Consider the following 27,068-nt stretch of genomic DNA (forward strand, 5'->3'; position numbering starts at 1 on the left):
ACAATTAGAAACAGTGTTGTTAGGACTGGTGGACTGATGAGGCAGGATGAAGACAGTACATGATGGTGGCTTGAGAGTTGCTAAATGATTTGAGAGGCCTCCGTTTTGGGTTGTGTTTGAGGATTGTAAGGATAAAAGGTATCTTAGGAATTAAGTGGTTTTAGGATTCTCAATTTACAGCAAAATTGTTTCAACACTAGAACTGACTGAAGGTTATAGACAGTGTCAGGAGATATTTCTCAAGATTCTGCCTTACAATGTGTTATCCTGAAAGTGGTAGCAATGAGTCAGCCTTGTTGTAGTGTTAAACAAGCAATTTTATCAGACAGATTTGAACAATGGACTGAAAATCACAGGACCAGGATTGTAACACCAAATCTGTCTTTTAGACAAGTTATTTCCCCTCTTTGTGCCTCACCTTTTCTGTTTATGAAATGGGAATGATCCATCACTTCCTATTTCAACAAAAATATTTCAGGATAAAAGGTATGTATTGTTCATAAAATATTTATTGAGCCTACTACATGCCGGGCACTGTTTTAAATGCTGGGGATACAGCAGTGAACAAGACAGACATGGCCATGACCATAAGGAGCTTGCTTCCCTATGGAAAGAGACAGACAATAAACAAATAAGTAAGACAATATTAGCTTTGATCAGAGCTGAGAATTCAATTAAAAAGAGCATAATAAAGAGTGATGAAGCAGGGAAGAGATGCTTTAGGTAGAATTTTCAGAGAAAGTATCTCTGAGAAGATTAAGATTTGATTAACAGGGAGGCAGGCACAAAGGGAACACTAAATATCAAGATCAAGAAATAACAATGACCTTGTGGTATATTAAGGGCCTGAAATAAGACCAGTGCTGCTGAAACACTATGTAAGGAGAAATGTAGAGGGGGATGAAATCAGAAAGGTCAGCAAGGAATAGATGGGCCAAATCAAAGATTTTGGATTTTATTGTAAGCAAGGTAGGAAGCCACTAGAGGATTTTGAGCTAGGGATTTATCTGATTTTTAAAAACATTTTAGAAAGCTCAGAATGACTACTGTATAGAATACCCTGTACAGGGGCAAGAATGAAAAGCAGACCAGTTAGAAAGAGCATGCAGATTTCTTGGTAAAAGATGATATTGACTAAGGATGTAGCACTGAAGAAGGTGGAATGTGCTAGATGCTAGAAGTATTTTGGCAGTAATACTGGTAGAAGTTGCTAAGGGACTGGATAATACAGCATGAGAAAAATAGCCAAAATCTTGAGCTAAAGTTCCATATAGCTATATAATTTTAATTAAATCACCTTATAAAGTAGAATTTTTAAATTTGAGATTTTTGTTTACATGATAATCTAAAAGAAAGAAACTAAACAGATTCTGGTATACTGGCATATACTTTGTGTTCCTATTAAGTTTGTATTTAGAATCTCATTGGTGTCAATGCAATTTGTTTAACTGGTAGTGTTTAATTTCTAATGATTAATTTTGGATTAGTTTTCCATAATCATGGGAAAAAGTAACATATACATATTACTTTTATAGTTATATATGTTATATGTATATATTATATTGTTTTTATATATATGTTGTATATTACTATATATAACAAGTATATATATTGCTTTTATAATATATATTACTATTAAATGTATTGCTTTTAGATATATTACTTTTATAGCAATGTATATTACTATTATATATATATATTTTACTATATTTCTATGCAAGTTCTCTTATTATCCAAAAAACATTTCTTCCTCAGGTCTAATGACCTCAGTATATAAAGAAAGGAGAAGAGGAGAGAAAGAGAAAAATGGTTTAAATTGACATTAGCTCTAGGGTCCTTTCCAGGATGAAAAGTTGAATCCTTTAATACTCAAATGAAAGCCTTTGCTTTTTTATATATATATATATATAGCCTATGACGGTTGGAAGAAAAAATACTTGGAAACAAAGAAAGTCACAGCATCAATGGAGGAGGTTTTAACAAAACTTCGAGAAGATTTGGAACTCTACTATAAAAAACTGCTCATGCAACTTGAAGCCAGGGAGATCAAGATGAGACCAAAGAATCTGGCAAACATCACAGACTCCAAGGTATTACTAAATGTGTCCCCCTTCAATTAGAGGAGTTCTGTTCAAAACACATGCTTTATAAGTGCTAGTAATATCACAAGATGCATTGGGCTGACTTTGACTTAAACTTGCTTAAAAAAATAAAAAAAAACTCATGACCTTATGTAATAGGAGGAGGATTGCTGAGGAGATACAGTCAGCAGCTTAATGTTGCCTTTAAGGGGGCCTGATATTTCCTACCTATTATTTTCAGTGTTAATTTCATTGTAAGACTGCTTTTTCCAATGGTAGCAATAGAGTGGTCAACGGCAAGTAGGGCTTTATATCCCCAAACAAGGGAGAAACCTCTCTCTGAATCATGGAATATATAAATCTTTCCCTTTATCCTAGGTAAGGGATCAACTAGGCCTACCCCTGGATGAAAAATAGTTGCCAAGGAATGCTATATGCTGACTGACTTCGAGTAATTAGGATTTACCTCTGTATCTGAGACAGGGTTCATTTCCTGACACTATGGGAAAGAGGCGAATACCTGATGAATTAGGGCAGGGGACAAACAGCATCTGCTATAATCCTGTATTTGGTGGTGGCGGCGGGAGGACTTATAACACACAGGAACTTAAAGAAATTATGAAATTTTGTTCAGTTCTTTTTTTTGAGACAGCCTTGAATCAGAGATATGAAGTTTATTTTATTATTAATTCCACCATATAATTAAACAACAGACAAAAAAATTCAAGAGGGCATTTAACAATTTGATTTGGGTTAGATCAATCCCACTTATCCAAAAGTGATTTTAAAATATGTTAACTATGATTAAAAGTAAGGATTTAACTTTAGAAAAGATGAAATATTAAAAGTTTACTATTTTAAATGAATTTAATATAAAATCCAAATAGGCTCAAGTAATGGTTTGTCCACAGTAGTTAGTACTTTTTTTTAGCATAGCTTATACTTTATCTTACTGTTTTATCAGTTCAATATAAGAATTTTTTCACAAAGCCAGTTTAAAACTCTTAAATAACTTCTTTAGAGAGGACCACTATAACTCATAAACTTTTCTGGACAAAAACCAAAAAGTCTTCTTATTTTAAATAGGTTTTCTTGTATTAAATGAGTTCTTGCATATAAAATATAGTATCATATTATTAAGTATTTTAAAATAATTCTAATCTGATTCAGCTGATAAAGCATTATGCCAATTTCTAAAGTCTTACTAATATCTAAGATATTCCTTTCATAGTATTCCTTTCATAGTAATAGTTGTTGGTTTTTATGGTGCTAATTTAATGGTAACTTTAGAGAAAGTGTTCCCTAAAATTCGATAAATCAACAGAAACAAATAGTAATTTCTCCAAAGCAATTTAGTTTACTTTATGGAATAGGTTATTTTCATGATTTACTCTTTGATATTTATCATTTCATAGTTTATATTCCCAAGGCAGTTAAAAATAAAAATGTTTATATGTTATACTAAATAAATGTCTAATCTATGCACACAGAATTACCTGATAATCCAGATCACTGAGGTACAGCATGCAATTGACCAACTTAAGAGAAAACTGGATACTGACAAAATGAAACTCATAGTAGAAGTTAAGGTAATTTACATTTTTCCTAATCAAATTATTATAACGTTTATCTTGAAATAAAATATTTTGGTGTTTTAACTTTGGGTGTCAATAAGGGTAGCAAGGATTGATTGTCTTAAAATTGTTATCTTAACAATAAAGAGCATGGGTGAAAAACAATGCAAGAAGAAAAACTAAATCCTGTGAAAAGATGCATGATATAATAAGGCCAAAGTAAAATTTAATAAAATTTTACTAGGAAGAATTAAAGGAAAAGGAACCTGTGAGTCAATATATTCTCAAAAAAAATTTTCAGTAGTTTTCCCGTATTAGAATTATTAAGTCTGATAAACCACTGAGCTCTTCTCTGAACTGACATTTAATTTTTCATGGGTAATCATTTAATTTTTTCTGGTTATTTTCATATGTATTATATTATTTAAATATGAATAATGTGACTTCTACTAGATGTTAAGTTTCCTTCCGGGCAGAAACTCTGCCTTAGTTAACTTTGTTTCTCCCGTGGGACCTTTTGTATAACAGATGCTTAGTAGAGGCTTCTGGGCATGCTTTATTTGGTGAGAATTGTGTACAACTAATTACCTCATATAAATTATCTGTGAAGGACTGATGTATTAAAAAGCTTTTTTGCTGAACAGAAAACAGAAGAAGATTATACATTTTCACACAAGTACCCATAGCAAGGCAGGAAAATGAGAACGATAATTATATGCATGCTCTCATTTCTCTATCAGAAACAGCTTTATGACACAGGATAATGACTCCATTCTAGAATTAGCTCTTTTTAAAAAATTTTATTTTTTAAAAAATTTTAAAAGAGAAAAAAGAAAATCAGTACTGTCCTGGGTTTCAAATAAAAATAAAAATAAATAAATAAGATTTAAAAATAAAAAAATAGAATTAGCACTGTCCAATAGCACTTATGTGATGATAGAAATGTTCTATGCCTGCACTGTCAGATTGGTAGCCACTAGCCACCTACTGATATTGAGCACTTGAAATGTAGTTTGTGTGACTGAGGAACTGAATTTTAAATTTTATTTAAGTTTAGTAGTTACATATGGCAACTGGCTTCTACTATACTGGACAGAGCAGTTCTAGATTCTTTTTACAAGCAGCATTCTCGAGGCTAAATAAGCCCTGGTTTGGCACTGAGAAGCTTAAAACTTAGAAAAGGAAAAGAGCAGAGAATAATTTTTAACAAAATATCAGTTAAATTTGCATTAAAAAATAATTTGTTCAATGAAGGAAAACTGTGTCTATTCAATATATGGAGAGAAAGCTAATATGTAAACTTGTGCACAAGAATAATTTGGTAGGTAGGAAGGAGTAATAAAAATGCCCCCAGAGGCTTGGATTATGACTCCCCTCATGCCATTTTCTTCTGGAAAGCATGTGCATTACTTATAATCTTTGTATATTTTAACATTACAGATATCACTCATGGTTTGAACCCAAATTAGAATTGTTCATACAAAAACAGTAAAGACAAGTGGAATAAGAGAAAAAAAAGAGAACAAAGTTTTCAGCTTATAGGCTGGGGGGAAAATTCCTATATTTAACCATAGTGCCTGATTGACACAAAACAGACATTATATAAGAAGTTTTATTGATTTCTGAATGAGCTCCCTAAAACAGCCCTACCTATAAGATTCAGAACTAAGGGACAAAAAAAAAAACCTAGCCTGAGTCTCTTGCAACCATATTTATTCAAGATAGTATAGCATAAGTAGTGCTTCTCAAAGTTTAATATGATATCATCTGAGGATCCTGTTTAAAAATGCAGGATCTGACTCAGTAGGTCTGGGTGCAGCCTGAGATTCTTCCTACCTAACGAGCTCCCAACTGATGCTAATGCTGCTGTCCACAGACGACACTTAGAATAGTAAGGGCTCTGGTACCAGATGGTCTGAGTTTGAATCCTGGCTGTACCCACTTCACTTACTAGTTTTTTATCTTGAGCAAGTTGCTTATCCTCTAAAGGCCTCCATTTCAACTGTAAAATGGGGATAAATACTAATAAGTATCTGATTCTGTAAAATTTTTGGAAAAAAGAAGACTAATAGAAGAGTGCTTGCCACAGAGTAAACACTATATATCTTAAATATTTCTTCAGTTCCTAAGAGCTAGAAATTAAGCATTTTTTTGTATTTTGTTTTCTTGTTGTTTTCACTATTTTCTTTACACATTGAGAACAACAGGTTTTGAAGTTTAAGCAAAACATAAAATTCTTTCTCTAGTTTTTAGAACAGTTCAATTGTATTGTCCCTATATACTCATAAACAAGGTTATCTTATAGCATATCTAGTCAGTAGATAAGCATGCTTATTAAACAGCATTCATAATCTACACATTTACTGTAGTAATCCAGTGGAAGTCAAACCACTGAAGCCAAATGAGAGAAGACAGTTAAAGCAGTTACAAAAACCCTATTTACATGACAATTATGATGTACTTTTAGAAGGGTATGATAAAGTTCATTTTTGAAAAGTAGTTCTTTTTATAGATGAGAAAACAAGCAGTTTCAGATTTACGAACATTGAAAACTGAACTGGCACAGAAAAAAAAAATCATACATCTCTACAATCTCAATTAGGTATGTTAATTTAAAACTTTTATCAAAAAATTTAAATATTTATTTGAACAGATTTGTTTAACCATTATTCTCCTTGGCAATGTTTTATATAAAGCACAAGGTTTCTCCTTCTTCATTTTCCATGTGGGTGTTATAAAATGTTTCAGGAAATATTAGATGCAATATAAAGCGAAATGATGACTGGTTATTTTTAACATTCCAATTATTTTGCATATTATTTTACAGTACTAATTTTATAATTTTCATTTTTAGTAATCTTAAAATGTAAGAGCTAATATAACTATAAAATCTATTTGCAAAGAATAAATGTGTATTAATCAATACTAATATATTTGCATGAAAATACAGACTTCATTTAACTTAATTTGTTCACTATATCTTAATTAAAAGAAATCTGGAAATACAAAAGAATAGGGGGTATTGAACTTGCATTCTGAGCTATGATAGAGAGAAGCATCTAAGAATTTAAATTTTTTAGTTCATTTATTTTAGAAATACGAAGACAATAGTGGTCCAACATATAGTATGAAAATGGTTGATTTTACTCTATCACAAACAATTGTGTAAATAAGAAATGTACTATTCTCATAACAGATGGTTCAATCATCATTTATTCCAATTTACAGGGGGAAAATGTGCAGGGAAGCCAGGATTTATGTAAATCTAGAGTTCAAAGATACAGATTTTTAATCTGTAATTAGGAACTAATAAGGGCAGCACAACGTTGTTAATTCCCTGGAGAAAGAAAACAGACTTTATTACATTTAGAAAAGTTATTTGTATAAAATTGATCTTTTAGAAAGAGAACTAGTTGAGAAGCTAATCATTGTCTTTAGATCATTAAAAGTACAATGCAGCTCATGCCTGTAATCCCAGTTCTTTGGGAAGCCAAGGCAGGATGAGTGCTTGAGCCCAGGAGTTGGAGACCCTGTCTCTACAAAAAATAAAAATAAAAAAGATACATTGCAGATGCAGAAAGAAAAATTTAACCTTGTAAAGAAAGCTAGCCAAGAATTATACATGTTCATAAATGAAGGAATATGAATAATTAGAAGTGTGAAGTGTGACAGTGAATAGAATCAAGTTCAACTGCAAGTTATTCCTATTATAAAAATTTTATGGATGAACCTCATAAAAATAATGTAGTTGGAAAATATTAGGTAGTTCTAACTTACCAATTCAAAATATTACTGTTATATTGTTGTATTTTGTGAATACATTTAATCTTCTGGATTCTTTTTAATTCTCACTCACTGTCCAGAGGTTTAGTTCAAGTACCTCAGAGAACATAAACACTATATGGGGTCAGGAAGCAGAAAAATTATTTTCATCAGTTTGATGAACCTAAAGAGGAGACAGTAAATTGTAGGTTTTAAATTTAAGATTTATTGGAGGGTTGGGGGAAAAGTATAGCACAAACTGCTTTTTAAAAACTCTAAGCAAACAATTTCCACTTCAGATTATACATATTTTAAAAATCAGCATTGATTCATAAGCATATATTTTACTATAATGAAGGGAAATATGGCATAATAAAATTCTGAAAGCAATTTTTCCCAATTAAATTATAGTGTTGAAACATCTAATAGAGGAATACTCAACAGGTAAGTTGACTTGTTTCTTGCCTTTATGTTCCTGGATACTAAGGACATTCGTATGTATTTTTCAAATTCAAACAATCAACATTTCTTTACTCTTTTTTTAGTATACCAATAACAAAAGTATATAGCAACATAACAAAAATGCAAGAAACTAGATCTATTTATACAGATCATTTTTCTAAATCTTAATGGTTTGACAAAAGATGTTCATCTCTGTAACAGCTTTGGCTTTAAGACTTCCCACATTTCTTCAGTTTGCTGTTTGGCTACAGCATCTCCAGAGTAGTCAAGACAGTTTGCATTCCACATGCCAATGCCTCGTAAGCCATAGTTTTGTATATATGTTGCCTTTAAAGAAATACTCTGAGGGTTATCATACCATACTTGATGAAAGTGGCCAGCAGGATCCTATATAAATAAATTAAAATGGAGATTTTAAAGTGTTTAGTACAATTCAGCACCATAGGAAAGGGAAAAATAAAAGAAGTATACAGTACAGTAAGAGGGAAATGCTGTGGTCCTCTACAACCAGCTTATGTGCTTTTTTGTATTCTCTGTAGTTGCTAGAAGTATGCCTAGCTAGGAGCTCTACAGAAGATTTTGTTTATGATGAATCAGCCAGATCAAAAGGTAATGGCAATGGAGGAGAAAAGTACATCCTTTTCTAGGTCCTAAGGACTCATTCTAAGAGTCTGTTTAGGTCTGCACTTCATTGGTGACTTAACACACACCTGATTATGAGCCATAAATTAGATTCTGGTCTTATGCTCACCTTCCACCCTAAAAAGTCCTTCTGCCCAGAATCAAATACCTCTATTTAAGTACTAACACAGTCTCTCTCAGGAGGCACATGAGCTATTGGATAAGAGACAAAGGAAAAGGGAAAGGAGATCTAGGACAAAGTGCAAAGGAAGGTGAAAAAGATAGAAGATAAAAAATAGAAAGACCTGTGACTAAAAATAATTTACTTATTTTTATATACATCTAGGAAACTCCTTAAAGACATTTCTGAATTAATGCCAGTAATATTTACAACATCTGTCCTGGAATTAGAATCATCTCTTAAGAACATAAAGTATAATTAAAAAAAAAAAAAAGGATGAGAAAGAAGACTACTTTGGGGCCAGGCACGGTGGCTCACACCTGTAATACCAGCACTTGGGGAGGCCGAGGCAGGCAGCTCATGAGGTCGAAAGATCGAGACCATCCTGGCCAACATGGTGAAACTCCGTCTCTACTAAAAATACAAAAAAATTAGCCAGGCTTGGTGGTGCATGCCTGTAGTCCCAGCTACTCTGGAGGCTGAGGCAGAAGAATTGCTTGAACCCAGGAGATGGAGGTTGCAGTGAGCTGAGAACGTGCCACTGCACTCCAGCCTGGAGACAGAGCAAAAAAAAAAAAAAGACCACTTTGAAGGAAAATAATTCACCTGGTAAATGAATACACTGCAGTATATTTAAATATAGTAGACTAACTGTAATCAAGCATATCTCAGTCTATATCTTATATTCCATTCTTTAACATTTTTAGAACTAGACAAAGCCATGCATGCTCTACTAATAGCTGTGATTCATTATTTAAAAGCAACTTGTAGAACTTGTACTTAAATATGACAGATTGTTGAAGATTCAGGGGCAAACACAAAGACATATACCTTTGAATTTTGCCATCATTCTAGCTAGTACTTTGAGCCTTTTTGATATTATTAAGAAATTCAAATGTCTCAAAATTGTGAAGGATCAAAGGGCAAAAACTAAGCACATGTAAGACTAATTTATGCATGGTTAAGGCATGTTTGCTTTCCAGAATATTGAGTCCAAGATGAGCTACTATTGCTGAAACAGCCCAATAGAATGATTCTCTTCAAACAAAACAGAAACTTGATTAATGTTGCTATAGAATTTTGCAATTAATAAAAAAGAAGGGCCGGGCGCAGTAGCTCACACCTGTAATCCCAGCCCTTTGGGAGGCCGAGGCGGGCAGATCACGAGGTCAGGAGATCGTGACCATCCTCCATCCTGGCTAACACTGTGAAACCCCATCTCTATTAAAAAAAAAAAACAAAAAAATTAGTCGGGTGTGGTGACGGGCACCTGTAGTCCCAGTTACTTGGGAGGCTGAGGCAGGAGAATGTCATGAACCTGGGAGGCAGAGCTTGCAGTGAGCTGAGATCAAGCCACAGCACTCCAGTCTGGGCAAAATACCAAGACTCCATCGCAAAAAAAAAAAAAAAAAAAAAAAGAGGAAGGAAACAGTTATAACTAGATTTTTTTTCTAAAGTAGCATTAAATGGCCTTCAATGCTCACCAAAATGTTTCCTGAATTCTAAGACCTTAAAGAATGTATTTCTTCATGGAAACAGGGTAAAAAGGTGGTACCAGAGGCTGGGGGTGGGAAGAATAGATGTTTCAAAGGACACAAATTTTCAATTAGACAGGAACAATAAATATAAGAGATCTACTGTATCCCATGGTGACTATAGTTAATAACAATGTATTGTGTTGAAAATTCCTAAGAGAATGGATTTTAAGTGTTCTCACCATTTAAAAGGTATGTGAGGTAATACAAACGTTAAATAACTTGATTTAGCCATTTCACAGTCTATAGATATAGCAAAACATCATTTTGTATGCCATAAATATAGATAATTTTTACCTGCCATTAAACTTTTTTTTAATTAAAAAAAAAAAAGAGGCCAAGTGTAGTGGCTCACACCTGTAATCCCAGCATTTTGGGAGGCCAAGTCAGGAGAATCACTTGAGGCCAGGAGTTCAAGACCAGCCTGGGCAATACAGAAAGACCCCGTCTCTACAAAAAGTAAAAAAATCAGCCAGGCATGATGGCACATGCCTACGGTCCTAGCTATTTGGTAGGCTGAGGCAGGAGGATTGCTTGAGCCTGGGAGGTCAAGGCTGCAGTGAGCCATGATTGTGCCACTGCACTCCATCCTGGGTGACAGAGCAAAACCTCATCTGGAAAAAAAAAAAAAAAAAAAAAAAAGAATGTGTTCCTGCATTTTCACATTCATTAAGGAAAAAAAAGCCACAGATTACTAAGATCAGGATTACAAAGAAACAGTATATGGTAATATATACTGTCCTAAGATTTTATGTTAAATATTTTTAAATTACAGGCATACTTCATTTTATTGTACTTTGTTTTGTTGTGCTTTGCAGATACTAAATTTTTTGCAAATTGAAAGCTTATGGCAACTCTGTTGAACAAGTCTGTTGGTGCCATTTTTCCAACAGCAAGTGCTCATTTTGTGTCTCTGTGTCACATTTTGGCAATTCTTAAAATATTCCAAACTTTTTATTATTATATCTGTTATGGTGATCTGCAATCAGTGGTCTTTGATGCTACTACTGTGATTGTTTGTGGGCACCATGAACTGCCCATATAAGACTTAATAACAATATTTGGCTGGGCACGATAGCTCACACCTGTAATGCCAACACTTTGGAAGGCCAAGGTGGGAGGAACACTTGAAGTCAGGAGTTTCAGACCAGCCTGGCCAACATGGTGAAACCCTGTCTCTACTAAAAATACAAAAAATTAGCCGGGCTTGGTAGGGCATCCCTGTAATCCCAGCTACTTGGGAGGCTGAGGCACGAGAATCGCTTAAACCCGGGAAGCAGAGGTTGCAGTGAGTGGAGGTTGCAGTGAGCTGAGATCGCACCACTGCACTCCAGCCTGGTGACGGAGCGATACTCCATCTCAAAAAAAGAAAAAAAAAAAGAGACTTAATAACGATATTGAAATTAGACTAATAACCTTACAATGGGAATTTTGCAAGGAATAAAGAAGAGGAAGAAAACAGTTATAACTAGATCGTTTTCTAAAGTGACATTAAATGGCCTTCAAGGCTCACCAAAATGTTTCCTGAATTCTAAGACCTTAAACAATGTGTTAGCCGGGTGTGGTAGCCCATATGTGTAATCCCATGCCTTTGAGAGGTCAAAGCAGGCAGATCACTTGAGGTCAGGAGTTTGAGACCACCCTGGCCTACATAGTGAAACCCGTCTCTACTAAAAATATAAAAATTAGCCTGGCATGGTGGCGAGTACCTGTAATCCCAGCTATGTGGGAAGCTGAGGAGTAGAATTGCTTGAACCCAGGAGGCAGAGGGTGCAGTGAACCCAGATGGTGCCACTGCACTCCAGCCTGAGCGACAAAGCAAGACTCTGTCTCAAAAAAAAACAAAAACAAAAACAAAGAAAGAAAAAAAGAAACTAGAATCCCTCTTCCCTAAAATGAGTCAAAGAAACCAGAGCCTCTTTTCCCCAAAGCCAGCCATAAAGTCTAAAACTGTTACTCTAACCTTTCCCACCACCACCTTTCTGTGTAATAGCTGGCCATAAAGAAATTAAGACCCTCATTCCAGAGAGGTCCTACCCTATACCCATGAGAAGAAATCCTTCGCAGAGAGAGGCCAAGAAATATCTGAACAGACAGACCTTGCTGAGTTTTCCCACTCAGTCCATTTGCATTAGCTCATGCCCTTTATTCTGATCACAATTCTACACAGCTGTCCATACTTCGTTGAACCTATGCACAAAAATGGACAGTTTTTCCTGCATGTTTGGGTTTTCATTCTGAAGACTCTTATGTCATGTAAAATTATGATCAAATACATTTTAAAAGGCAGAGATCTCTTTCTTCAAATAAATCTTATATTGGAAGATGATGCCATTTAAGACTTCCTAGCTAGACAGGAGAAGTCAATACCTGGCTTGAAAGCTCCAAGTACAGGCTGACTGTCTTGTTAGGGACTAATGAGGGTGGTAACTTTAAGTTGAAGCCAGTGTTCATTTACCATTCCAAAAACCTAGGGCATTTAAGAATTATGCTAAATTGACTCTGCCTGTGATCTATAAATGAAATAACACAGCCTGGCTCACAGCACATCTGTTTACTGAATATGCAAGTCTGCTGTTGAGATGTACTACTCAGAAAAAAAGAGATATCTTTCAAAATATTATTGCTCACTGACAATGCACTTGGTCACCCAAGAGCTCTGATGGAGAATACAAGATGAATGTTATTTTCATGTGTGCTAACACAACATCCATTCTGCAGCCCATGGAACAAGGAGTAATTCAACTTTTATTAATTAAGAAATAGATTTTGTAAGGCTGTAGCTGCCAAAGACAGTAACTCCTTTCATGGATCTGGCCAAAGTAAGCTGAAAGCTTTCTGGAAAGGATTCACCATTCTAGATGCCATTAAGAACATTCATGATTCATGTATGGGAGGAGGTCAAAATATCCATATTAACAGGAGTTTGGAAGAAGTGGGTTATAACCCTCATGGCTGACATTGAGGGGTTCACGGCTTCAGTGAAGGAAGTAACTGCAGAGGTAATGGAAATAGCAAGAGAGCTAGAATTGGAGGTGAATCCTAAATATGTGACTAAATTGCTACAACCTCATGATAAAATTGTAGTAGATGAGGAGCTACTTCTTATGAATATGCAAAGAAAGTGGTTTCTTGAGAATGGAATCTATTCCTAGTAGAATGCTGTGAACATTGTTCAAATAACAGCAGAGGATTTAGAATATTCCATAAACTTATTAATAAAGCAGCAGCAGGGTTTGATAGGGTTCACTCCAATTTTGAAAGAAGTTCTACTGTGGGTAAAATGCAATCAAATAGCATCACGTTCTACAGAGAAATCTTTCGTGAAAGGAAGAGTCAATTGATATGGCAAACTTCACTGTTGTCTTATTTTAAGAAATTGCCACAGCCACCCCAGCCTTCAGCAAGCACCACCCTGATCAGTCAGCAGCCATCAATGTCAAGGCAAGACACTCTTCCAGCAAGCAGGTTATAACTTGCTAAAGGCTCAGATGATCATTATCATTTTTTAGCAATAAAGTATTTTTAAATTAAGGTATATACGTTTTTTAGACATAATGCTATTACACACTTAACAGTCTACAGTATAGTGTAAACATAACTTTTACATGCATGGGGAAACTAAACATTCATGTCACTTGCTTTATTGCTATATTTACTTTATTGTGGTGGTCTAGAACTGACCCTGCAATATCTCTAAGGTATGCCTGTATATGTAATTTGTTACCTTAACTTTTAACAAACTATATATCCATGAAACACTGTTTCTAAGAACTGCATGTTTCTAAGAATGCTGTGAAACAAGATTCTATGTCAAACAATTAAACTGCCTTATATATTACAGCACTTCTCAAATCCATTAATATAATGATTGTTATAAATCTCCAAGAGGGGCTTACAGTATATAGTGTTTTTCTAAATATATTTGGCCATGGCACACGTGTGTATATCTTGCACACAGGTGCATCTGTGTGTGTAATATTAACAGTTCCCAGGACAGACTAATATAAATACCATTTAGGAAAAGTAAGATTACAATACACTCTAGTTTCATTAATAGGTATATACCTTCAGCTCCAAACTTTAGAAAGCTCTACGCTAAAGCTCTCTGTATAGTTGATATACAGGAATACACATGTATGTCAATTATAATTTATGACATGTAGTGTGTTTGCAGTCATTTTTTATAAATGGGTACCAGACCATTAGTTAAGAATATAAATCCTTGCTGAAATTCACTTCTATCATTTTAGTACTCCTTTTAAAGTAACATAATCCGAAATAAATTCAAAGAGGATTTGTACTTAGATTTTTGAGCCATGGAAGAAGCTTTATAATGCTAATGATACATTATGAAAACTATAACTTTTCTTTGACACTTTGGTATAGCAATTCCTATTAAACACTACTTGACAGAATTGCTAATTATTTGGTGTATTTCTTCAGATTTCCTTTATGTAATATTTTTGTAATTTCTGAAATTGCTTATAATTTAATTATAAAATAAATTGAAAATGATAGTTTTTCCATTGTAAAGTCGATTATGACACCTCTTCTGTTTTCACCCTCATTCCCTCCTATGTTAAGAGTCTCATCAGAATCTGTAGGCCACTTTGAAATGGAGGCTTTCAGAGATAGTAACCTGTTTTGGCCCAAAACCCTTTCAAAATCAACAGTCATCCTAACATAATTGTCAACTATTACAGAAATCCTGTTTGTGATATGCACATTTTTATGGCATCATCTAAATGACAAGTGGCCCAAGCAGAGTAGATTCACTATTAGCAAAACTCCAATTGCTCACCAGGGAACTAAAGTTCCTGATTACAAATTCAAAGACAAGTTTACTCATGTAAACAGCAGTCTGCATGTTATACCCTAAAAGAAAACTGACAGAAATTCTTGATATCAAACATCTAATTATGAAAATAATTATGAAAACTAATAGAATAAATGCTTATAATTTATGAAAAATCTTACTTTATAGTTATAATAAGGAGCCTGCTGATCTTTATCCCATTGGTTTCCAGAAATAGAACTATTTATTTGCTTCATGATCATTTTGTAGGGCACTTGACGTCCTGCAGCGTCACTACAAGGAGCCCCCCGGAAAGGGACTTTTGCAATGGTACAAACATGATCCTAGAAATGCGAAAGTACTCATGTTACAGATTATCAAGTATGGAATTCTTAAAAGCCAAATCAAAATTATATAAATTATTCAGAAATAAAACATATACCATAAATAGACAACCTGACTATACAGAATAAAGGTTAAAATAAATTTCATTATTAAATGAAAATGTATGATAATCCTAAGCTTTCATAGAAGTAAAAATAAATACTTTTTATCTCAAACTATATTTCAGAAATTCTAAAGTTTATATATTTCTAATGAAAACAGAGAGACTCTAAAAAATATAATAGAGAATAAAAATTATGTAACAGATGACCTGTTCCTACCTCAGACAGATTCAGGCAGGTATAATCATAACCATACCAGGGAACACCCATTACAAGTTTCTTAGGATTAATGTTCATCTTGATGTAGTCATTATATCCTAGTCAAGCAGGGAGAGAAAAAGCGTATTTGTTTCTCTTCATATGTCAATGTGTTCATACAAGCTATGCAACCATTCAGAATCTGTTTGTAAAAACAAGCACATTTATAAAAAGCACTAATAATGTTTAATATGATGTTATAAAACATCCCTTAACAACCATAAATTCTATATCTTGCTTTCTAAACCATTTCTCTTTGAATAAGAGAAAACATTCAAAACTATTAAGATCATATTGAAATAAAATATTCACAAAATCTTATTCTAGGAATAATGACACATTTCAGGAAAGTATGCTAACTGTATCTATTAATTGCTAAGACATGATGTACTTGATACTCTAGATTCTAAAGTTTCAACAAAGTTTTATAAATCTTAACTTTCTAGCAGTGATGGTCTCAGAGTTTCTTAGAAAGTACAAGTGTTCCATGTTTTGCAAATATTCTATAAGTATGAATGATAGCTGGGGATAAGAAATGTGTCATCTATAGTTGGAAGAAACAAAGAGAAAAATGAACAAATCCCTAGAACTATCAGTCCTTTTGTTGCCCAATGCTGCAAAACATGTTTTTCCACCAAGACATATTCACAGATTATCTAGAATGTTGACGTAAATAACTGTATTACATTTTAGAGCCTTTAATGTTATTATGTACTATTAAATAACCAAAAATGTGGTGGGGTATGCATCAGTTCACAAACATATTGGTTTATTTAGTTTGTTCGTTGATTTATTTATGATACAAAGTATCACTATGTTGCTCAGGCTGGCCTGAACTCCTGGCCTCATGTGATCTTCCCACCTCAGCCTCCCAAGGCTTGAACGTTTTATTGATAGAACATAATTATCATATCTTTCCTGAAACACAGTTTGGGAACCCTCAATTAATAATTACTTCATAATTTTAACAGAATAACTTATTTTTCAACTTTAAATAAGTATGTCGCTAGGCACAATGGTTCATGCCTGTAATTGAAGCACTTTGGGAGGCTAAGGTGGGAGGATTACTTGAGGCCAGCCTAGGCAACAGAGTATGACCCTGTCTCCTTAAAAAAAATCTTTTTTAAATTAGCTGGGCATGGTGGTGCATGCCTATATGGTGAGGCTACTCAGGGGGCTGAGCTTGGGGAGGTCACTTGAGCCCAAGAGGTCCAGGTTACAGTGGGCCATCATAGTGCCACTGCACTCCAGCATGGGCAACAAAGTAAGACTGTCTCAAAAAAGAGAAAAATGAAAATATTAGCTGGGCATAGTGGCATGCACACATAGTCCCAGCTACTCAGGAGGCTAAGGCTGAGCTCGAGAGGTTGAGGCTGCAGTAAGCCCTGATCGTGCCACTGCACTCCAGCTTGGGTGATGGAGTGAGACCCTGCATCAAAAAAATAAAAATTAAAATTAACAAAAGAGCAAGCAATCTTTTATTCAGTTGACTGATGGAATACAAACCAATCCAAACTTTGAAGAGGATAATGCAAAGACTACATCATATGAATGACAGGTCAAAAGTACTCCAATTATAATAGGAATATAATTTTTAATTTATTACAGATACTAAAAGAAGTTAATGCCTATCCTATTTAATCATGCAATGAAGGTACCCAACCATAACTATCTTTGCTGTTATATAACACTGGTTATTTCAACAAAAATATCCTGTCAAATTCTAGATAAACATGTGATTTCATGACAAGAATACTGGACCAGAAATGAGAATACCTGATTAAGCCCCAACTATATAATACTTAATAGTTATGCAATCATGAGCAGTTAATTCTTTTTATCTCATCTAGAAATATACCTATACCACAAGATTGTTGGCAGAATTAAGTGAAAATCAAAACGTTAAAACTTTTTGTAAACTTTCAAGTTTTCAATTAAGTGATTTTTAAATGTTTGAAGCAAGCTTTACAATTGAAAAACATATACAAATAACTTAGAAATACTGAAAACAACTTAATATTTTAATTTCTAGAATATTACTAATATTATTAATAAATGATCATGTTTAGAGGCTTACCAGTTAATGTCTGATTATAGGGAGCATTGGCTGCTGCAATACATTCTGACCAGATCTGACTTTGTTCATCATAAGACATCACAAAGACGAAGTCACAAGCATCTGCGATTCCAGTATAATTATAGCATCTTCTGTCTATGTTCTTTGGAGACCAAGCTACATCAAAGGTTACCTGTGTAAAAAAATCTATTTTATGTAACATGATCAAATATGCATATTATTTCAGATTTTTAAACTTATATATATTTTTACCTTATACTACACAAGGAAAAAGAACTGCTTACAGTATATGAATGTAGGGTTTGACACACATAGAACTTGAACCATTCTAAGAAATATTTTTTGCTTACACTTGACTGAGTCAGACATATATTTGGACATACAGGAGCAGGACACTATATAGAAGATGGCCTTCAAACTCAAAATGTCTTCAAACGCTAGGCTGGTACCTCAGCTGATTAAAAGAAGCAGGTATAATGACAACAGGATATGGTGATGCCCCTGAGCAATTAGAGAGTAAAGGCACACTGAAAGAATTCAAATACAAAAGTTTTTAAAATATTGTGCAGGTTAAATATGTCACCTCTTGGCACAACCTGACTGGGTTGCAAGTTTCACTCCGTGATTCATAATCACCTTATATGGTAGGTTTGGCCCAATATTAGACAATAATGGTGTCTTATGGCCACAGGTATAGATTAATCAAGTCAAAATGTTGAACAAATCATTTAAATGATCTTATTTTATAGAAATATTCAAATAAATGTTGAGTAATATATTATCTTTCTTTTTTTTTCTTTTCTTTTTTGAAATGGAGTCTCGCTGTGTTGCCCAGGGTGGAGTGCAATGGTGCGATCTCGGCTCACTGCAACCTCTGCCTCCTGGGTTCAAGTGATTCTCCTGCCTCAGCCTCCCAAATAGCTGGGATTACAGGCATGTGCCACCACGCCCAGCTAATTTTTTTGTATTTTTAGTAGAGACAGGGTTTTGCCATGTTGCCCAGGCTGGTCTCAAACTCCTAACCTCAGCTGATCTGCCGGCCTCAGCCTCCCAAAGTGCTTACAGGCGTGAGCCACCACACCCAGCTTTATCTTTCATTTTGAATAGTGAGCCAGCCTTCAACAAGAATATGTCTCTTTATGTTTATTGCCTTACTGAAGTATTAATTAGCCTTATTTTATATATGTACAAATGTTCTAAAACTTCATTAAAAGTTGTTTTCCCCCCTTAATTAGGCACTCAGTAAACACTGATTATTTTTAAAACTGAGATACTTTAGGTAACATTTTTATACTTTGAACAATTTATTCTAGCAAAACTCTTTTTAGGACTTCCTCAAAGTTATCTTTATAATTCCCTGAGTATTAGCACTTTACAATTATAAGCTTTGCTCAATAGTTTTCCAGCAAAATAAGTTATGAAGTAAAATTTTTACATATTGGATCCTATTTTATCACTGCCTCCTATTACCAAATGAAAGGTATATTATAGTAATAGAGAAAAATAAATGACTACATCTAAGCAAGTAAATTTCAGATCCACTTTGTAAGAGTATTTTCACCAGCATTTTCTCTCACAGTTAATCTCATATTTTTGAGAAGGTACTATTATTATATTAGACAAGAAAGCAAAAGACTTGGGTGCTACTGTCAGCTCTGTTATAATTAGGTCTATATCATTGCTAAGTCACTTAAAGCATCTGCATTTTTCCCGCCTATAAAAATGAGGGTATAGAAAGAACTCTTCAAGGCATTTATTTCTAGCTCTTTAATTCTGTGACCACAATTCTGTAAACTAAAGTTATTATATTATCCCCAAAACGAATTCCACCTCTAGATTCTCTAGTCATTTTTTGTTGGTTACCAGTTTAAAAACTCTGGGGCCACTGTCTGATTCTTTCTTCCCTTACTTCCAAAATCTAACCTCACATCTTCCTTTGGGTGGCCTTTCACAGTTGTTCTGCCCCTTCCTTTCCATTAATTAATTTATTTAATATGTGTTTATTGTACACTTGCTGATTTAGGATTATGTCATCATCCAAATCAAACTAAATCCCTTGATACTGTATTGTTCTGTTAGTAGTCCTTACTGGTCTTCCTTCTTCTTCTAGTTTTACATACTCCTACAGAATAATCTCCCCAAACACTATTTTACACACATAACCCATTACACACAGAATAAAATGCACAGTCCTCAGCCTGACATTCTGGATCTTTCACAATCTGGCCTACCTTTGCAACTGTCCCTCCCACTAAGTCACCTAACATGAACTTGACATGTAGCCCAAATTGTTCTCCTCACCTCTCAAGAGATGGAAAGAGATATTCCTACTGCAAGGATTTTGCTCAATCTCTTCCTCTCTGCTCTTTCACTACAGCTTAACCAGGATTGTCAAATAGGTTGTTTTCCATATATTCCACACATCAATTCTAACCTATTAGTAATGACTATCTAGAGAATGAAGGAAAAGTTTCTGAAGCCAAAATGTGTGAGGAGGAGAAGGGGTATGGTGGCCTGTATGCCAGGCATCTGCTATTCTTAATCTACATTGTACTCTCCTGACAAGTTGAATTCCATACTGACAAATCTTCCCTATTTGCATAAAACCATAGAAATGTCAGTCCTCATATTGCTTATTATTTTACCAGTAATTCTCAAATTATTTTACCTGTAATTCTCAAGTTCATGATGATCAACTCTACCAGAATCACCTAGAACACTTTGCAAAAATACAGTTCTCTAAGCTCTATCCCAGACCTACTGAGTCAATCTCAGTGATATGGTTTGGATCTGTGTCCCTGCCCAAATCCCAATGTTGGAGTAGGGCCTGATAGGAGGTGACTGGATTACAGGGGCAGATTTCCCCCTCCAGTGCTGTTCACGTGATAGAGTTCTCACAAGATCTGATTGTTTAAAAGTATGTGGCACCTCCCCACTCTCTCTCTTGCTCCTTCTCTGGCCATTTGAAGTGCTGATCCCACTTTGCCTTCCACCGTGACTGTAAGTTTTCCTGAGGCCTCCGAGAAGCCAAGCAGATGTCAGCATTATGCTTCCTGTATAGCCTGCAGAACCGTGAGCCAATTAAACCTACTGTCTTTATAAATTACCCAGTCTCAGGTATTTCTTTTTTTTTTTTTGAGACGGAGTCTCGCTCTGTCACCCAGGCTGGAGTGCAGTGGCGCGATCTTGGCTCACTGCAAACTCCGTCTCCCGGATTCACACCATTCTCTTGCCTCAGTCTCCCGAGTAGCTGGGACTACAGGTGCCCGCCGCCACGCCCAGCTAATTTTTTGTATTTTTTTTAGTAGAGACAGGGTTTCACCATGGTCTCGATCTCCTGACCTCATAATCCGCCCACCTCGGCCTCCCAAAGTGCTGGGATTAAAGGCGTGAGCCACCGTGCCCGACCTCAGGTATTTCTTTATAGCAATGTGAGAACAAACTAATACATTTAGGATATTTTAAACAAGCACTCTCAGGTAATTCTGAGACAGGAATCACTGGTTTATAATACTCATAATGCTCTATACTGGAATAAATTTTTAAGCATTCTGTTAGATATCAAGGAGCTGCACCCTGTCTTCAAAAAAACTCACTGTCTAGCCTATTACTTCTTAACTATAATCACCAATGAAACTTTTTTAAAATTGTGGACTCTGGGATTACCCAAAACCTTTTGAAAAATCATTTCTGGGAGTAAGTTCAAAGTGCACATGTGTGTGTAAAAGTAAACACACGTTTACTTTTTCTTAAGATCTATGGTTATCTTGATATGTGGCTAGGTTTGAGGATCACTAATGTGGGTTCACATTATCCTCTGTTACCCATCTGTTGTCTGGCAAGATTTCTTGTGTTGTTACCTTCTGCTCTAATCATGTTCATTATGGCAGTGGGGAAGCACACTGCCTATTGTCATAGCTGTCACACTTCTGTGTAGTTAGTCCTTTAAGCTTTACTGGGCCTTGGGTGCAAGTAATTCAGAGACTGTGGAGCAAGTGATACACTTCTCCAGAATTACCTCTACTCCTGGGTTGTTTCTGTCCTGCATTGGTAAAAGCTGGTTAGGCCCCCCCTTGATTTTTGTTCTCCCATTGTCTAACACTTCTAACTGTGCTACAAGGCAAGTAGTGGGGTAATCCCAGTGTTGTATTTTGATGTAAATAGGGAATAGTGCTTTTAAATTCCTTAAAAACATCAAAGGCTCCAGAAAAATTTTTTAAGAAATAAGTGCTGAAACTCCCATCGCATTACTATAAAACTAAGATTATATTAGTTTTACCCTCATGAGTATATTCTGATATGGAAAATATGAGGTTTCCAAAGAATAAATGAATTTTTACCTGTGATCCCTCAATTTCACGATGGAAAGTGTCTGTAGTTTCTTTGACTAAAGCAGTTAATGCATCATATTCAGGTGATAAACAATTAACTTCTTGCTCTATATCGATATTAATTCCATCCATATATTGTGTTTTGGCCAAATTAACTTTTTGAGCTATCCAGGATGCTCTGAAAGCAGGATCAATGATATCCTTTAAGGATACATCTCCTGTGGAAGAAGTATATATCTTTTGAACATGTATGCAAAAACATTTCATTATTTTGGAAGACTAAGCCCCTAATTGAAGTTTTCCAAATAGAGAAAGAATTTACCAAAGTAACAGAAAGCCATTACTCACCAATCTCCAAAATAACCATTATAAATCATTAGTAAAATTGTTCTCAAGTTAAAAGCAGAAATTGTGGTCATCATGCTAATTTGCCAATTACATTTTGCTCAAAACCATACAGTGGTTTAATTCGTTTAAAAAGGTCTGTATTTGTGAAATGAATTACACAGTATCTAAGATTATAGGATTCTAACAAAAACAGATAAACATAAAAGGAATTTTTTGGAAAGCCGGGACTATAGCAAGTGATACAGATAAATTTCCCAATTGCTGGACACATAGATCTGGTAACAGCGTACCTTTAAGTACTACTCTGGCTCCTTTTGAATGAGCGTAGCACATAAGTTCTGAGTCATATTTTCCAAATGTTGCCACAGTTGTAATCTGTGACCAGTCATAGGATTTCCAAATTTTCTGTCCAACATCAAACACAAAGACCTGCCAGAACAAGGATAAGCACCATCATTTAAACCAAGACTATTATGCTGACCATCCAAAATACCATTCATCAAACACCACCATACACCAAACACTATGGTGGCAGTGAGAGTACAATAGTGAATAAGACACGGGAGTCCCAATGTAATTGGTGGCAGGGGTAATTAGCCAGGCTGGGAAAGAGGGGAAGGATGGGCCAGGAAGGAATAATGGCAAGTGCCAAGGCCTGGAGGCAGAGACAGCGTGGTGGTTGCGTAACTAAATATTTAGTATGGTCGACGTCTAGAATTTGGAGAGAGAGCATTAGTGAAGGACCAGAGTGATAGGCACGAGTTAAATCATGAAAGCCTTCATAAGCTCTATTGAGAAGTTAGTACTACCTTGTTTATCCTGCATTTTCAGCTGCAGTGGAAAATGGATTAAAGAGAGACCAAAAGTGGAGGCAGAATGTGGAAGCTGTTGGAGGAATCCAAGTAAGAGATGATGGAGACCCCAACTAAAATTGTGGAGCAGTGGAGTTAAGTAAACAGATCTGGAAGATCCTAAAGAGGCAAAATTGACAGGACTTTGTGACTAATCGAATGAGTGATCAAAGGAGAGAAATTTGATAATACTCAAGTTTCTGGTTACTGCGGATGGAGCCATAAATACTACATTTACTGTTTGTTTGTTTGGTGAAACTAGCTTCTTAGAATAGTACTTAGGTCAAATTCTAAGGCAGCTCATGTTGTGTTTCTCTGATATTTTCTTCCTACAATTAATTCAAGAAGCATGAAAGCCTCACTGATTATTTTATTTTATTCCAAGGTATGAATTCATTGATTTGACAAGTATTTACTGAATTTCCAATAAGGTACAAGGAGAGTATTTTGCTAGGCTCTAAGGACATAAAGATTAATGAGAGAGACCAGGTCCAGTAAGGAGTTAATTACTTAATTACAACGGTATTAAGGACTGTAGAGGTTGCAGGGGGCCATGCCAGCATATAAAGGGGACCTGCTAGCCAGATGGAGCAGGAAAACTTTTCTGAGGACTACATGCTTTCATAGAGGGCTGAAATCAGCAGAATGATGGAAGAGATGTACCTATGGACAAAAGATTGCATTCTCAACTGAGGGAAGAGAAAGCCCAAAGGTCGCCACACCTCAGGAGAATTCTGAGATTCTGGAACTGAAAAAGGTCAATGTAGGTAGAGCACAGAAATCCTGCAAGTATGTGGAACTGGATAAAACCCTTAAGGTCGGTATGGAAAGATTAAGTAGGGCTTCCAAGACCATTGAAGATGTTGTATTTTATCTTGGGATCAGTGGGAATCAGAGTTTTAATTCAGGGGATTTGTATTACAAAAGAGATCACTGGGTCCTTGTGAGGGGAATGAATGAGGCAGAGGCAGTGGGGACAGTAGCTGTAAAAGTTAAACCAGGCATTTCTTAATTTTCTCAACCTCTTTTTTTTTTTAACTTTTCAGAATTAACTACACATAACTCATCTTTTCTGCTAAGCAATTTCCCACTGAAATAATAAAACTTCATAATGTGAAATTAAGTGGCCCATTGTTTTCAGAATCACATTTCTATCAAAACTTCTATTTTAGTTCTGATAACTAAGATTCTATTTGTTTAAAAAATACTAAGAGCCTGTGATATAATAGATATCCTTTAAAAAAAAAAAAAGCTGGGTGAACTAATTGAAAATATAAGGGGAAAATGCCATGTAGTCTAGTTTTTGTGTTTGAAAAACACAGAAAACGCCAGTAAAGACCATTTACCATGAACATACAAATAAGCATAATTTTGCTTCTTTGAATAGTTGGTTTTCAAAGTGCCTAACCCACTAAGTACTGGGTACTACAATAAATCTTTCAGATTTTTTTTTTTTTTTTTTTTTTTTGAGACATAATCTTGCTGTCGCCCAGGCTGGAGTGCAGTGGCGTGATCTTGGCTCACTGCAACCTTCCACCTCCCGCTCTGCCTCCCAGGTTCAAACGGATTCTCCTGCCTCAGCCTCCTGAGTAGCTTGGATTACATGTGCCCACCACCATGCCCAGCTAATTTTTGTATTTTTGGTAGAGACGGGGTTTCACCATGTTGGCCAGACTGTTCTCAAATTCCTGACCTCAAGTGATCCACCCACCTTGGCCTCATAAAGTGCTTCTCAATCTCAAAAAGAGATTGAGAAAATTAAGAAAAAGTCTGGTTTAACTTTTACAGCTACTGTCCTCACTGCCTCTGCCACCGCGCTGGGCCTCAGATTGTTTAAAACATTTTAATTGGGAGGCCATTATGCTGAAACAGCTCCAACTGCCTTGGATTTCCTGCTTAAGCAAACTCCAGCCCAATGTCAATAATGAAAGGAAACTTAAGCTTAACCTATCAGAAACTGCCAACTAACCTCTAACTAGGAATTCTCCACCAAGTCATAGCTAAATAAGGCAAACAGTCATAGCCAACCAAGTAATTATTTTCCTTTGCTTCCCTGTTCAGCCTATAAAAACCCACGCTACTAAAGCAGATCTCTCTGAATCCCTTCTGGTTTAAGTACTGCCGATTCATAAGTTGTTCTTCGCTCAAATAAACAAGGTTATCCTACTTTGTCTGAAATCTTTCTTTTAATAAGATGTTAGGTTTCCACACTAGGCAGGTTCTTTGTAAACACTTTCACCATTTTTATTTCTTCTCCTAAGTCATGTCACTTTTTTACTGGCATCTAAGTGTCCCTGCCTCAGGCTAATGTACTAGATTAAGAACTAGGAATCATGCTACTTCTACAAAAGAATCGTTCTTTGGATTAAACCTTTGGACCTTCCTGATGTCATCCAATTCCTGCTTTCAGTCATCGAAGTGGGCCATCAGGTGGTTTTAATATTGCTCCAGAAGGTGCTTGATTAAAGTTGCCAGAAGCGTTATAAATTGTTATGCGGATAGAAGGAAAATGTACTGAAAACTATTTTTTACCACTCTTCTTGGGTGGTTTTGAGGTACTTTAAAGGAAAGGGCTAGCAGGTATAGAAAACTAAAGGTAAGTAAAATACTCTGCATTCTAATGTACTGCTGGAGTGCTGAGATTCTTTCAAACGAAATCCTCATTCTCTTGGAAACTGAGAAATGGATTATTCTACCTTGTTTGCTTTTTACACCCAGAGTGCCTCGGCAGAGGCATAGCAGGGGAATGAAAGGAGCTTGCCTTAGGAGGCAGATCTGGTTTGAACACTCGCCTGCCTACGCAGGCACTTACAGGCTGTGAGGCCTGTGAGGAGTTACTCAACTTCTCTGAGCCTGAGCTTCCTCATCTATGAATTGAAGGATCCGTAAACAGGAAGGCCCTCATCGAGTGGTCAAAGTTGGTTTCGGCGCCCACGGCACCTCTCCTTAGGGCTCGGTTCTACTCTAACTTTTCTTCGTGCCCTAAGGCCCAGACCTAGAGGAGCAGAAGAAGGCGCTGACCTCGAAATCTGGATGGTGGCGAATCGGACGGCAGAGCTCGGGCTCCGGGCATGGGCAGTCGGTCCCGGCCGCGACCGACAGCGCCAGCAGCGCCAGCAGCGCTAGACCCCGGATGCCGCGCGGCGGGCTAGAGAGGAGGCGCCAGCGTCGAAGCTGCAGTCGGGACATGGCAGCAGGTCGATGCGGCCGCAGTGTGTTCCTACCGCTTGGGTGGGCGGGGCCTGCTGCGCCTCAGGGCAGGGAGGGGCGGGGAAGGATGAGGAGGGGCGGGGCTCCGGGGCGGGCGGGGAGGTCGGGCGTCGAGCTTCTCGGGGCGCTGCGGGTGGGTGAAGTTAAGTGGCTGCTGGAGCGTCTCCGGGGACAACCAGTGTCTGCGGCGCCGAGAGGGCCGTTCGTGGACTCAAATGGGTATCAGCCCTACCGTTTATAGTCCTCCCAATAGTCTGCATCTCGTTTTGTCGTGTTGGTCGAGTACTCCTTGTGGAGTCTGAAGGTACAAGGGGATCCCCAAAATGGAGAAGTGGGTGTCTTTGGAAGGGCCTACTGAGTAACATGGTTGGAGTGGCCAAAAGACTTTTAGTTTTTATTTTGCTACTCAAAAGAAAGCTGGAATACCAAAAATTTTTACTTATGGATATCAGGTCTTAAGATCGTAGTTTGAATTCAAGCATCTAATTTTGTCTACTCTCCTGTTAAAAATCAAGTAACAACCTAAACACACA

The 27,068-nt window shown here is 36.2% G+C and overlaps 2 protein-coding genes across 4 annotated transcripts in view; one reads left to right on the forward strand and one right to left on the reverse strand.

The window, feature by feature from the left end:
- SPATA1 (spermatogenesis associated 1) overlaps positions 1-8,501 on the forward strand; it is a 50,008-nt gene extending 41,507 nt beyond the window's left edge. Inside the window, exons 11-14 of one of the 2 annotated variants that reach the window (XM_033225427.1) lie at positions 1,912-2,090; positions 3,572-3,670; positions 6,168-6,257; positions 8,419-8,501. In XM_033225427.1, coding sequence (XP_033081318.1) covers positions 1,912-2,090; positions 3,572-3,670; positions 6,168-6,257 — 368 coding nt within the window. In that variant the 3' untranslated portion in view covers positions 8,419-8,501. Of the gene's footprint in view, positions 1-1,911; positions 2,091-3,571; positions 3,671-6,155; positions 6,258-8,418 lie in introns of those variants that run through there. The other variant, XM_033225428.1, reaches the window with a different exon arrangement.
- Positions 1-26,577, reverse strand: part of CTBS (chitobiase) — a 44,330-nt gene extending 17,753 nt beyond the window's left edge. Inside the window, exons 1-7 of one of the 2 annotated variants that reach the window (XM_033225429.1) lie at positions 26,347-26,577; positions 22,765-22,903; positions 22,136-22,344; positions 17,796-17,967; positions 15,680-15,777; positions 15,197-15,358; positions 6,254-8,266 (exon numbers count right to left, since the gene is read on the reverse strand). In XM_033225429.1, coding sequence (XP_033081320.1) covers positions 8,066-8,266; positions 15,197-15,358; positions 15,680-15,777; positions 17,796-17,967; positions 22,136-22,344; positions 22,765-22,903; positions 26,347-26,514 — 1,149 coding nt within the window. In that variant the 5' untranslated portion in view covers positions 26,515-26,577 and the 3' untranslated portion in view covers positions 6,254-8,065. Of the gene's footprint in view, positions 1-6,253; positions 8,267-15,196; positions 15,359-15,679; positions 15,778-17,795; positions 17,968-22,135; positions 22,345-22,764; positions 22,904-26,346 lie in introns of those variants that run through there. The other variant, XM_033225430.1, reaches the window with a different exon arrangement.
- Positions 26,578-27,068: the final 491 nt, after the last annotated feature.

This window comes from Trachypithecus francoisi, unplaced genomic scaffold (assembly GCF_009764315.1).
Source record: "Trachypithecus francoisi isolate TF-2019V2 unplaced genomic scaffold, Tfra_2.0 Lachesis_group12, whole genome shotgun sequence".
Taxonomy (NCBI): Eukaryota; Metazoa; Chordata; class Mammalia; order Primates; family Cercopithecidae; genus Trachypithecus; species Trachypithecus francoisi.